The sequence below is a fragment of the Prunus dulcis genome, chromosome 5, assembly GCF_902201215.1.
Source record: "Prunus dulcis chromosome 5, ALMONDv2, whole genome shotgun sequence".
Lineage (NCBI taxonomy): Eukaryota > Viridiplantae > Streptophyta > Magnoliopsida > Rosales > Rosaceae > Prunus > Prunus dulcis.
Window position 1 is genome coordinate 14616951 of NC_047654.1, and position 14521 is coordinate 14631471.

The 14521-nt window shown below is 36.0% G+C and overlaps 2 protein-coding genes across 2 annotated transcripts; both read right to left on the reverse strand.

The window, feature by feature from the left end:
- Nucleotides 1–4234: 4234 nt before the first annotated feature.
- On the reverse strand, nt 4235–6062 carry LOC117628075 (putative DNA glycosylase At3g47830). Its single transcript, XM_034360438.1, has 4 exons — nt 5651–6062; nt 5019–5219; nt 4697–4753; nt 4235–4615 (listed from the first exon to the last, which is right to left on the reverse strand). Exons 1-4 carry the CDS (start codon nt 6029–6031, stop codon nt 4391–4393), a joined length of 864 nt encoding a protein of 287 aa, XP_034216329.1. The 5' UTR covers nt 6032–6062; the 3' UTR covers nt 4235–4390.
- A 3990-nt stretch (nt 6063–10052) lies between these two features.
- On the reverse strand, nt 10053–12347 carry LOC117628100 (U-box domain-containing protein 38-like). Its single transcript, XM_034360465.1, has one exon. It carries the CDS (start codon nt 12012–12014, stop codon nt 10422–10424), a length of 1593 nt encoding a protein of 530 aa, XP_034216356.1. The 5' UTR covers nt 12015–12347; the 3' UTR covers nt 10053–10421.
- Between the last annotated feature and the right edge of the window lie 2174 nt (nt 12348–14521).

A 14521-nucleotide genomic window follows, 5' to 3' on the forward strand; every position in this document is an offset into this window, starting at 1 on the left:
AGATTCTTTAGTCAATAGACAGTTTGGAATTATACATGGTACCGTGCTTTTCATTTCACTTTAAATACAATTCAAACTAATTTTTCATTGTTAGAAATAAAATAAAAAGTTTGAAGTGACACAAAATATTCATGTCCAATGTCGTAAAATGATTGTGAATGTTAGGTATGTTCATAGCAAAAGTGTTTGAGAACAATATCAGAAGTTTTGAACCTCGCACATGAAATGCTGATAATTAACGTCATCCCAGCTGCAGTCTTAGACTAATGGGTCTGGGTGAAAAAGAAAGAGAGAACCTAATTAAATTTTTTAAATGGATCGGGCCTATTTAATTTATTTTATTTTTTTGGGGGGCGTCAAACTTTTATTTGTTTGGTTTAGTCAATGGACTATCTCAATGTCTATACTTCTGTTCATAAATTTTTTTTTTTTTAAAGTATAAATTATATTATAGTTTATCAATAATGATATCCAACCAAGAGACCCAGATTCATTCGACATACTTAAATTAATAAGGAAAAAATACAATTTTATTATTTTAAAAAAGGGTGACACAAAGTTTGTATCACCACTTGGACCGCCGCCGGCCACCACCGTCGGCCAACGCCACTTTGGACCAAGAGATATATAACCAACCAAGTTAGGCTTTACTTCTTGCTTATCTTGAGATTTTATTCCCCACATAAACCCTATTCTTCAACATCAATTTAAATCAATTTTCTTTTTGTTTGCATAAATTATCATTTTCTTTGATCAAATTAGAAAATAATTCTTCACTAATTAAAATTTTTCTTATTAAATTAAAAAAAGAAGATGTTGAAACTACACTATATAATTATTGTTCATTATTATTTTCCTTTATTCTTTGCATTGATATTTCATTTTTCTTTCCATTTTTTTTCCTTCTTTCTTAGCTTTCTTGGCCATTGATTTCATATCATGACTAAACATATCAAATTTTCTTAGGTTGAGCATTTCCAAAACAAAATTCAAAATCACTCAGTAAATCCAAAATCAAAATTAACCTAATAGGATATCCTTATTACTAAACTATAATATGACTTATACATAAGTGTACTAATTCACACACACTTATTCCATCATTCCTGCTCCATGTATTGAAATTCCATTTCATGTTGGTTTTGGTATTGGATCACATTTTGTACTCCAAATGATACGAACCATATCGTTGGCTATCTTTATTGTTGTTAATGGTCTGTAATGCAGACCACTCATGTTGGAAATATTTTTAGTTAATTTCCTCCAGTATTTTACTCAATAGAAACGGTTTTATGAAACTGTGAAATGCGAACCAACAATATATTACTTAAGATCTTTGAACTCTTTAGTCAATAAACCGTTTGGAATTAGACACAATCCATTTTCATCTCACCTTTAAATACAATATTTCATGTTAGTTTTTCATTGTAAGAAAAAATTGGAGAGACACAAAATGTTCATGTCCAATGTTGTGAAATGAATGATTGTGATTGTTAGGTAGGATGTATTTCATAGCAAAAGTGTTTGAGAAAAATAACACTAGTTTTGGACATTGCACGCGTCAAATCTTGAGAATTAATTTCATCTCAGCTAGACTAATGAGCATGCTATGAAAAAGAAATAACTTTCTCCATGGATTGAATTCACCCAGGAAGAAGAGAAAGATAGTTTTTATTTATCATTTTTACATAGAATTCAATGTATCATGATGATTATAATGTGGATATATTCATGATTAATTATATGATATACTTGAGAAGTTTGCCATATTTATAATACAAATAATTTCATTGAAAGAAGGAAATGGTAAATTTCTTTTTAAAACTATAAAAGAGTTGAGCCTAATAGAACTTAATATTGTTTTCCATTTATATAAATAGATGTTTACATTCCAACATGCAAGTACTATTGTTAGCTGATTTTTCCGATAGTACAAATTAAAAACTCCAAAAATTCCAAAATATATCTTCTCATGTGTGCACAAAGTAAATCCAGTTCCTCATTACGTTTGACATTGCAATTGTATCAGAGTGATTATTCCACCTGATTCAAATCACTATTTGCCACCCTTATTCTTCTTATTATCATTGTTTAGACCGCAATTCATTTTGGGGATATTTTTAATTTCCTCCAATATTTTACTCAATAAAAACAGAATAACAAATTGTTAAATAAGAACAACAATAATATATTTTTTAAGGTGTTTAGATTATGTAGTCAATAGACAGTTTGGAACTATACATGATACCGCACTTTTCATTTAACTTTAAATACAATTTATGCTAATTTTTCATGTCCAATGATTGTGAATGTTAGGTAGGATGTATTTCATATCAAAAGTGTTTGAGAACGTAACACAAGTTTTGGACCCGCCATGCCAAATGCTGAGAATTAACTTCATCCTAGCTGCAGCGAAATTCTATAGTGAGGGTGTCATATAAGGACCTGTCATGTGGATCTTCATATTAATCATAAAATCATTTCATTAAACTTAAGTTATTGTTAAGATGAATCATGTGACAAATATAAAATTACACCCTCACCATAGAACGATGAGCCTGTGGTGAAAAAGAAAGAGATAATCCAATCTACAACTTTCTATTAAATGGATCGAGTTTATTTATATTTTTTGTTTTTTTTTTTTGTTTTGTTTTTTTTTTGGGGGTCAAACTTTTGTTTGTTTGGTTTAGTCAATGGACTATCTCAACGTCTCTACTTATGTTCATAAATAAAAACAATAAAATAAAATTTAGGTATAATTCATGTTGTAGTTTATCAATAAGGATATCCAAATAAGAGGCCTAGATTTAGTGGACGTGTTTAAATTAACAAGGGAAAAATACATTTTTACTACTTTTAAAAAGGGTGGCACAAAGTTTGTATCACCACTTGGACCACTGCCGGACACCACTGTCGGCTGACGACTCCACTTTGGACGAAGAGATACATAACCAACCAAGTTAGGCTTTACTTCTTGCTTATCTTGAGATTTTATTCTCAACATAAACCCTATTCTTCAACATCAACTTAAATCAATTTTCTTTTTGTTTGCACAAATTATCATTTTCTCTTATCAAATTAGAAAATAATCCTTCACTAATTAAAAAAAGAGTTGAAACTACACTATATAATTATTGTTCATTATTATTTTCCCATATTATTTTGTATTGCTATTTTGTTTTTGTTTCCATTTTTTTTTTCGTTCTTTCTTCTTGGCCATTGATTTCATATCATGACTAACACATATCAAATTTTCTTAGTTTGTTTTAATTACATTAATTCTTTCTTGGTGGCTTAGTTGAGCATTTCCAAAACAAAATTCAAAATCACTCACGAAATCCAAACCCAAAATTAGCCTAATAGGAGTTCCGCCTGGGCCACCTCAGAAACTAGGCTTGCACTTGCTGCACGAGCAATGACCTTAGGATGGACCGTTCCAATTCGCACCGCTGAAAGTACAGCATTCACTATCGCCTCGATCAGAGCTAATTTGGCTACCTGCACTTCATGTAGTAGAAGTTCTTTTCTCACCAACGGGCGTTAGCATACTTATCCCCTCCTTCTTGCTACATGGAATAAATTATCATTTTCGATTGCCGCTGTGATTGGATGAAATCGAGTACACCACTTGCTATCAACCACCGTTGGTAGTCTTTCTTCTTCTTCATATCTTTTAAAGTATTGCATATAATGTTCGGAATATTTTTAATTTCCTCCAATATTTCACTCAATAAAAATGATTTTATGAAATTGTGAATTGAGAAAACCAATAATCTATTATTTAAGATCATTGAATTCTTTAGTCAATAATCCGTTTGGAATGTGACGCGATATCTTTTCATCTCACCTTTAAATACAATTCATGTTAAATTTTCATTGTTAGAAAAAATTGAAGACACAAAATATTCATGTCTAATGTTGTAAAATGAATGATTGTGATTGTTAGGTAGGATGTATTTCATAGCAAAAGTGTTTGAGATTTTTTAAAAAAAAACACTAGTTTTGGACATTCCACGTCAAATCCTGATAATTAACTTCATCCCAGCTATGAAAAAGAAATAACTTTTCCCAGTTCTTCATCGGATAGCAATGGCATCTCACTTAGGGAACTGTAATATCTAATTTCCACAAAATATAAATAAAAATTTGTTGTACCAAAATCACAAAATGATTATTATATTTTCTCATACTTTGTCAAACCCATTTCTTACTTTCATTTCCGAAATTTTTATCATTCACAAGTCAACTGACAAAATATGAGATTAACATTGCACATTAACATCGTAAAAGACTAGATTTGATGGCCAAATTGTCTCTTCCTAAGAAATTACAGGAAGGTTAAACTAAACTTTTTGTCCCTAGACGATCGTAAAACTCTGCAATTTACTATTTACTTACGGTAACGTAATAATGGGCAGGAGTTATCATGGGATTCTTTTCCTTGCTGGTTACCTCCTTTCTTGATGCATTTGCGGCAGAGTTTACCATGTGTAAACAAGAGGCAGTTGAGATCAAATTTAAGTTCATTTGGGATCCGCTGGTTAAGATGAAGATATGTCTTGTTCCTGTCTGCTTCAACTGGCACCCAACTCATAGCCTTTGCAATCTCAAACACCTGCATCAAGAAATTTGAATGTCTGAAAGAATTGCATCGATGCACGATGATAAAAGGCATTTGAATCATCATACTACTCACATGTGTGTCCACAGGAAAATCGTCTTGCTGAAGTTGGAACATCAAAACACACGCAACCTATATATCATCAAAACACAAGTGTTAAAAGACATTGCAGAGAGTATATGTTGTATAGTTATCAACTCATACAATACAAGTAGTAGAAGAAGACGAAGATCGCGATTCCTTTGTGTTTGATCAATGGAAAAAATAACTTCATATATCACTACGCAGTGATCAACTGATAAAACACTTCACTAAAACAAAACTTGGATGTAATTTACATACAAAAGCAGCTCAATACTGAAAAAAATCAAAAGAAAGTAAAGTATATTCTTAATACCGTTTTGGGACCGATTCCTTTGTAATGAGAGAGCTCAGCCTTAATTTCATCAACAGACAAGTCTCGCAAGTACTCCAAGCACAACTTTTCCTTTTTCTCTAGCAAACACCTCAGTAGGTTCTTAATACACGAAGCTTTGGTCCGGGCTAAGCCTCCACATCTTATGGCATCCTCTATGCATATCGAGTCAGCAGCAAGAACCTTTCATTACAAAACCAAAGCATACAATTCAAAAAACCAATGCAAGCAATGGAAAGCGTAAGTCTAAATCCAATTTACAAACGCAAAACCAACGCAGGCAATGGACATTGTAAGTTCAAGTGCAATTCACAAACACACATCCAAAATTTCCCAACGTACTTAGCCAAAGAATAGAAACAATTTCAGCTGATAATAACCAACAGACGTAGGTCCATAAATACTTCAAAGCAGCAAAATTCATGAAGCTGAAATTAAAGAAATTATTTTTTTGGTCTCCGAACACCAATCAACCAAAAGAGACGGAAATTAACCAGAACAAACAGAACCCGCTCCAAAATCATGCAATCCGACCTTTAGATTCTAAATGCAATCATACCCACCCAGCCAAAAAAACCAAAAAGCTCAAAAACTGAAAAAAGCACAAAGCTTACATCTTCCCAAGTTGGAAAAGCGGACTTGAGACATGCAAAAGCTTTTTGAGAATTGACTTCCGTGGTATTTTGAGACAGCAGAGTCCTCACTAAGCCATCCAAAACACTTTCTTTCAGATCGGACGGCTCTGAAATCCCGGTGCCATCGGCGTCTCGAGAAATCAGTCTCTGCTTTCGGTACTCGGCGAATTCTTTGGGGAAGCCATGGAAGGCCAAGAGGTCGTCTCGTACGAACAGACATTCTTCTGCGGTGGGTCGAGGGTGATTCGGGTATGGGTCTTTTGAGGTCTCTTTCAAGCCATTGGAGGTTTTGGCTGATTTAGTTGCAGACTTTGGCTTCTGCTCGACCTCAGCCTGCTTTCTTTTGCCGCTTTTCGGCATTTTTGTTGCAGAAGCTCTTGGTCGTTGTATGTGACATGGTGATCGACGTTAATGGGCCGTTGGATTTTGTTCGGGCCCAAAAGTGATCATCATGAATTGGGCCCAATCAAATCGCTCCATTGGGTCGGTCCAATAACTATTTTTTAAGACAATTTCTCGATTTATGTGTGTAATCTTTATGAAAGAGTAACTTTTGCATGTTGGGAGCCATACTAATTGTCTATGTATGGTTTAGTCTATGAATTCAATGTTTGATTTAAAAATCTCAATATATTGTTAATATATGAATTGAACACATAATTTTATTTTTCTTCAAACTCTGACCTTAAATTGCTGATTAAGACGGCTAAAAAGATCCCACCAACATCCATGCATTGACTTGTAGCTGGGCAAAAAGGATCCATACATTTGACATTGCATTTAGGCAATAAATAATGAGGTGCATTTGAAGTAAAACATCATGCTCACGAGTCACGCGTTCTTTTGACCAAAAAATATTCTCACCGCTTCTAGAAATATCATATTTTATCATTGCCTAGTTATAAGGGAAAACAAATTAGAACATTACACAGAAGACTCTTTTTTTTTTTTTTTCTTTTTTCAAAGAACTAAAAGAAGCTTCTTACAAATTGAAAGGAGACAGGAAATATCGTGGCAAGTTTACTTTTTTGTTGTTTTGTTTATGTTTGGTAACAGTTGGCATAAAACGAGTTTGATTATGTGCTAGGGTGGAGAGAAACTCTTATTTAACGGGGATATTACTTTTTGCTATTCTTGGTCAATAACATAATAACATGTACTTTTTCACATGTCATTATATTATTGGTCAAAAATAGCAACACATAACTATTTCCGTTACAAAATAGTTTTATGGGTTACGGTGGGGGCAGCTAGTTATGGATGTATAGTTAGTAAGAGATAAAGTAGCAAATCTCATTCTTTGACAAACATGTAGGGTTGGTTTAGTGAAAACCCAAAAGCTATTTTGCATTATTTTGGTAATAATATATTTGGGTTTAGTGGGATAAACATGTTTCATGGCTAAGCAATCTACAAGGTGTGGGTGCTGGATAGTGCCAAATTATAAAAACATTAAAACCAAAAAGGGCAGGAAGGAAGTAGGCTGCAGTGCAGGCATAATGAGCACACCCGACCGTGACAATGTTTTGCACACCAACCAAAAGATGTCAAAGACAAGAGGCCAAGAAAAAAAATCAAGACAATCAATCAAATTGCCTTCATATGAACACTGCAAGTTACAAGCACAAGCAACACCTCTGTGTGAGTTGGATTGAGTGACACATCTATCAACCTTTTTCCAATGACCAAATGCTACTCTTTCATCCCTTTCATCATCCAATACGTTAAGTTATATTGATTTTGAGAGATACAAATTATTGCGCACAACAATTGATTGCCAAGAACATTAAGGGGAGAAAATTGCAAATTTATATTCATAGTGCATGGGAATTAATTAATATAACATCAGCAAATCACATTTTTTATATATTCATAATATGTTGGAACTAAACAATAACGAATTATTACAACAAAATGAGAGTTCTCATAATTGAATGTTTTTCCAAATAGTTATTTTCAGTCGGAAATGTCCAACTAAAAATCGGGTTTTTTGTGTTAGTCACATAGAAAACCGTAATACAGTGTAATCCCAAAAAATACTTTGTCATATTTTGTTTTATTTATTTATAGGGGAATATTAGCAACCTTCTTTCTAACATTCTCTTTTGGACTTTCTCCCTTCTTCTCATGACATGTGTCATTTTCTCTACACTTAAAACAATGACATTAATGCATTAGACAATATATCTTTTGTTCCCAAATTTACCCTTATTAAATATATTAACTTTATATTTCCTTCAATTTACAACTTAACTTAAACAATTAAATTTAAAAACTAAACATTAAAAGTTCAATTAAATAAATATTTGAAAATAACAACTAAGTATACTTCCCCAAAAAAAAACTTTAAAAAAAAAATACAGATAAATATTTTTTAAAATTAATGAACATTCTAATTGATTAAAAAAGTTAAAAGATAATAAGAAACATTAAAAAAAAATGAAAATCCAAACCCATTACAGCATCTCTTTCTCTCTCCCAATTACAGCATATCTCAGTCCCCATCCTTACCCCATCATCACCAGTCCTTTCCAATCCAAAACCCACCGTGCACTGTACTTCTCACTCTCCTCCTTCAATCCGTACCCCAAAACCCATTCTCCCTTCCCTCACAAAAAAAAGTAGCAAACAGAATTTTTTTTATTATAAAAAAAAACTGACGTTAATTTGTGGAAGATTTTAAAATTCTCTTTTAATTTTTTAACAAGGTGGAAATAAAAGTTAATTTGTCAAATGTATTTAACAAGGGTAAATTTGGAAAACAAAACATACATTGTCTAATATATTAATGACATTGTTTTAAGTGTAGAGAAAGTGACACATGTCATAAAGAGAAAGGAGAAGGTCCAAAAGAGAAAGATAAAGAGAAGGCTGCTAACATTCCTCCTATTTATATTCATTACGATGATGAAAATTCCAACAAAACTCACCCGTACTGCCTAAAGTCAAATTATGTAGGTACAAATGATCAAAGAGGTACAAACGATCAAAGCAAGAAGCATTACAATCCTCTTTTATATTGGCTTTGAGATGACATGAATTGGCTTGCGATGAGATGATTTTGATTATTTCAACCTATCTGAACGAGAACCACCATCAACTAAAATTATTCTTGTGATATATTATCCATGTTCTTAACATTTTTAGTTTCCTCCAATATTTTACTCAATAAAACAAACATCAAAATATAAATTGAGTAAAAATAATAATTATCTATTGTTTAAGGCATTTGAACTATTTAGCCAATGATCCGTTTGCAATTAGACATGATACCCTTTCTCATCTCCCTTTCAATACAATCCACATTCATTTCTCATTGTTACAAATTTTGAAATGACACAAGATATTCATTTAATATGTTGTAAAATACTTGTGATTGTTAGGCCAGATGTATATCGCATGGCAAAAGAGAAGAACAATCAATCACATGACAATTGCATTTATTTATTTATTTTTACAATGAAAGAAAATCCAATGCATAATCCTAACTAACTAAAAAAAGAAGAAAAGTGTTGTTAAACAAACTTTAAAATTAATTAAGTACAACATAATACTAAATTATTTATTGAATTACTAATTTACTATGATATTAAATGACCAAAAAATATATATATTAAATTACGAAACAAATGTAATTTTAGCAAGTACACCATACTTACCATGTTTAACCCTAATCAAATAGTCACCGTAGTTTTATCCTCTTTAACCCAACCCTTAGTATTTCATTGTACAACAATACCGTCCACCACATCATCCCAATAGTATGGAGGAAATGCACACTGAATTTGAGATTTGGTGTATTGGCTATTGAAAAAGAGGTGCAGTTTCCCTCAGATGTAGTTGATTTGCCCGACACCATTTTTTTTACAGGAAGATAATGTCAATTGGGTCAATAAGTTTTGGTCGATTGCTAATAATATGAACAAGCTTGTGGTTAAAGATCTTAGATTGGTTCGATTGCAGATTGTAATTTAGACTAAATTGATATGTGTTTCTCATGTGCTCAATGTCCCAGCAAAAGCAATAAGGAAAATAAAATAAAAATAATTAAAGTATGTCCAAACACAATCATATATTCAATTTGGAGCAATAGAAACAATTCCGCGGCGGTACCACAAGATATCAAGGTGGATATCAAGGTGGGTTTGTTGTTGTGTGAGCGTAGAGTAGAGTGTATTTAGTTAATTTTTGGACTCGTTTAACAACACTCAAAAGAAGAATAACATTAGATATATTTCCACTTTCCCACTTGGATACCATAGAATCCAAAGCAAATGAAGTACAAAATTCTTTGAGAAACTTTCCCAAACTGTATTCGGCTTCCTTTGCAACGCACCCAACTACAATCCTCATCAAAGAACAGAAATGCCAAGACCCAAAAAGCAAAATTCCAAATTGTACTTATCCAATCAAATCTTTTTAAAGGCAATCTATGTGCACATTGCATTCCAAAATCCTCAAACCTACTTCCAGACAATAATTAACATTACAAAACTCATTCTTACAAAAAGCAAAAAGAAAAAGAAAATTAAAGAAGACGAAGACCATTTCCCACCAATAATTTACACCGCTAATAGGCCCCCGCCATATCCAACCACATCGTCAAACTCAGTACCGAGTCACGACTCACTAACAACTACACCTTTTCTTTTATTAGTATTTTTTCAGCACTGAAAATTAATTTACATCCTACACCTAGAAATACAAAACCCATTTTTTCCCTAATAATTGAGAAAAAAAACAAAAAAAACTAAAACGTGGTTGAGTTGGCAGTATGCAAGTTCCTACCTACACCAACTCGGTAACGAGTCGGGCCGAGTCCAACTCCAGCGCCTGATTCGAGCACCGAGTCCCAATTCGGCTCATCCTCTCTCCCTCTCATCACCGTCAACATCCTCTTCGCTTTCTCCCTCGCCCTCTCGCTCCCATTCTTCTCAATCTCCCCCAACACCTCCACCGCCTTCGCCTCCCTCGCCAGCCCTCGGAACCGCATCGACCCGTGACTCAGCGCGTAAAGCGCCGCAACACAGTTCTCCCTAGTCGACTCGGATTCCAATTCGCTCCTCCTCAGCATCCCTACCAAGCACTCCACCGCGTTGGCATCGAGCATGGCGGACCTCCCCTCGTTGCAGCTCGCTAGGTTGCAGAGAATCAGCAGAACACGGCTCGCCGACGCCGGAGACTTGGCTAAGGCGAGCAGAGTGGGGATCGCGTTGGGTTGCTTGACTAGTTTGACTCGGTTGCTCTCCACCAGGGTCAAGTGGTAGAGCGCCAACGCTGAGTCGTGGCGCGTGCGCACACTCTCCGCCCTAACGAGCGCGTGCATGAGCGGAGGCAGCGCACCGAGTACGCCGATTGCCATCTTGTTATCTTCTTCCAGCGCCAAGCTGAAGAGCGCGCCGGCTGCGTGCTCCTGTGATTCACTGGATCCGCCCTTCAACACATCGACCAAATGCGGGACGAATCCTGACCGTACGATCTTCACCTTGTTGGGCTTCTCCAGTGACAAATTGACAAGCGAAGCGAGTGCGTTTTGCTGCACGGTGCTGTATCGCGAGATGATTAGCGATCCGACGGCTGAGAGAAGCCGAGGGGTGCACAGCGAAACCCTGAGCTCCTCCTTCGTCCTCGTGAGTTTTCTGAGTAAAATTACTGCCTCCTCCTGCTCGATTACCTCGGAGCTTCTCAGCTTCATCATCAATTGTTCCTCTTCTTCGCATCCCGGAGACGAAGAATTAGGGTTTAGGGTTTCGTCCTCGGCGATGATATCGGAGGACGAAGACGATGAGTAACACGACGGACGAGTCGCGAAGGGGAGAGGAGTGAGTGGACTCGCCGAGGGGATGACGACCGAATCTTCGGACGAGCTCGAATAGAAATGGTCGACTCGGCGGCCCAACTCGGTCGCCGCGTGAGTGAACATAATCGGCGGCCTCTCCGCCACTCCGTTCAACAACTCACTCTCGGAAACCCGAATCCCTTGGTCTTCCCTATCGTCCGCAATTAACGTACGGACGGTCTTTTCCACGGAGAACAAATCCGGCGCTTGCGGGTATTCAGTGTTGTTGTGGTGGCACCAGTTCTGGATGGTGGACTTGATGGCCAAGTTTGAAATCATGGTGGAGAAATCGGGTCGAGACCCGTCTTCAAGCTTGGGGGAGAAGCCGAAGTCGCGGCAGACTTGGGCGGAGAGGCGCTCGAAGGTCTGACCCGAAGAGACGACGACCGGGTCAGACATCAAGGACCCGGAAATGGGGCAGAGGAGCTCCTTCGGGGGCAGCCTGGAGCTGGAGTTGGAGCGGTAGAAGGAGATCTTCCACCTGTGCTTGCCATTACCGCCCATACCCAAAAGAGGAAGCTGTGGAGATGGAGCTCTGAGTTTCTTCTTCTTCTTCTTCAGTTTTGGTTTTGGTTTGATGGGTTTTGGGGGATTGGGTTGTGGCGGTATTTGGACATGAGGATGAGGTGCAGGTTTAGCGTATTGGACTTGAGGATTTGGAGAGTCAAAGAGAGGACAACTTGAGAGAGAGTGATTTGGGAGCTTCTGGTTAAGCTGCTTTTCTGGGAAGCTGTAGTTTCAGCCTTGGAGAGAGTTACCAATCTTGGTCTATAAGCTGTGAGCTGTTTGTTTGACCAGTCATGGCAACTCTATTCCTGTCGTAAAAAACCCACTTTACGGAGTAAAAAATTAATGTTTTTATATTTAATTTTTGGGGTGAAGGAAAAGTAAAATTAATTGGGGTTTTCCTTTTTTCTTTTTTGTCTGTGGATGCATTTTGGTAATTTTATATTTTTTCTAAGAAAATTAAAGAAGAAATTAAAAACTAAAAAGAGTTTGACATTGATGAACAGCAGTTTACTCTAAAATCTGCACTCTATCTGTATTGGTCTAAACCAATAAAACACCATATATTTCTGTTAAACTGTCTTATTTAAGGGCATTAAAAAAGTTCCAATACTTAAAAAAGAGTTTAGAGTAAATTAATCTGGTCAAGAGGTTCTTAATTGGCTAATTAATCCATCTCATTATTAGAAAAAAACAGAACGACAGCTTGCCATGCGTAAATCTAAGAAATGCCTTTGCATTTGCTCTTCCTCTGTCATCTCTCATATAGTCATACATCAGAGATTTTGAAAGGGTCTTCCTCTTCTGGTAGCAGAGGCATCATCAGCTGTCACACTCACATGCCAGGCATTAGTATTTATTTTTGCCCCATGGTTAACTTGTGACCAAGCCCCCATGAACAGATGCAACAAAAAGTTGGAGATTTTGTGCAGCTGCTTCAATGAAAGTAGATGAGGAACATTACTTCTTGATATGATATCTCAGTTTCATTCTAATCCAAAATGTAATGAACTGTGCTCTGGCTTTCAGTGACCCAGAGGGCCATTTGGGAGAGAGACAGAGAGTGGGAACATGCCTAGATAGTAGATATACTCCCTCCCTCATGTACATGTGTGATAGTGAAAGAAGACTTTTACTTTCTCATTTGTTTGAATCCCAGACGCCGCACTTACTGAAACAAAAAAGAAAGAGAAAAAAGGCAGACAAGCGCACTCTTCCAAGTCAAATATGCTTTCAGTCAGTGAGAGAGAGAGACTGGAGTTCCCTGTCATCATCATGATCAGTTGCGAAGGAGAACCCAACTTGCAGTGGGCTTGAATATGTGAACCCAACTTAAGATTTTTGGGTCATTTGGGTTTGAAATGAATTGAATCAGCCATTTTTCTCAATGGACAAGAGACGGGTTGGATGGGCCCAATTTCAGATGGATAAATCATAAATGGGTTAGTTTGTTTGTTGATCCATGCCCTTACAAAGACACAGGGACTTTTTTTCTTTGAAAATCAGATCTTGTATATGTATGCGTTTGCTCTATTGTGTCTCTGGAATTGCAGGGCTCAATCTTAATGTGCAATAAAGTGTTTTTGACATTTGAAGGTAAATTTGATCATGAAATGTATGCGAATGCAACCTAATTACAGTGCGTGAACTATCACTACTAAAGAAATTCTTCATTGAGTACGAGTATACATATCAAGAGTTTGTAATGACATTTTCCGTGCCCAATATTTTAGACACGGTTGTTCAATGAGGGGATTTTTTTAGCAGTGAGTTTGTTTCGTTCGGAGATGGATTTGATAAAAACATATCAAGTGCATTATGGCATTGTCTGGCACATATAGAAATACATGTATGTGATGTGAATCATTAACATGTATTTCTACATGTTAATTAATTGACCTTTTTTCATAAATGTTATTATAAAAAATATATATTATTACTTAAAATGCCTAAAACGTTGTGCCATGTCTTTAGCCTTCCATATGCTCAACAATCCACATGCAGAATGCAAACTGGATACCAATCTGGACAGACTGAAAGTGAAGGCGTGCTTGGACTAAATCGTCTGCTATATCAAGAACAAGAAAGAGAAAAAAAAAAAGGAGGACATAATAGGAAATAAAGAACAAAACCAAGAATGGCATGCATCTCACCAAAAGGACAAGAAACAGGGTTTCACAAAAATCTTGCAAAATATCTTCCCTAACATGCCTTGTCTTTTGTCCCCACATGATCATCAATCAAGCAAAACAGCACATTTTGTAGGTGTTGACATGAGCTGTGTTCCAATGAAACAAGCATGTATCTCATGCCCAAAACCTGACTTCCTCAGCAGAGAGAGAGAGAGAGAGAGAGAGAGAGAGAGAGAGAGAGAGAGACTTAGAAAATTGATCCCCCCCTTAATTTCAAAGTTCAAACTAGAGAACAGCTGGACCAAGTTAGCCAACATCATAAGCAATTGTATGTGTGTGAGTGCATGCATTAGCTATCTTTTATTTTACAAA

Excerpts from the sequence above, each read along its gene's own strand:
- LOC117628100 (XM_034360465.1), bottom strand. The coding sequence starts at position 12,014 with ATGGGCGGTAATGGCAAGCACAGGTGGAAGATCTCCTTCTACCGCTCC.
- LOC117628075 (XM_034360438.1), bottom strand. The coding sequence starts at position 6,031 with ATGCCGAAAAGCGGCAAAAGAAAGCAGGCTGAGGTCGAGCAGAAGCCA. Across the intron at positions 4,754-5,018 it reads AAGGAATCGGTCCCAAAACG|GTTGCGTGTGTTTTGATGTT; the intron begins GTATTAAGAATA and ends GATGATATATAG. Across the intron at positions 4,616-4,696 it reads ATTTTCCTGTGGACACACAT|GTGTTTGAGATTGCAAAGGC; the intron begins GTGAGTAGTATG and ends TTCTTGATGCAG.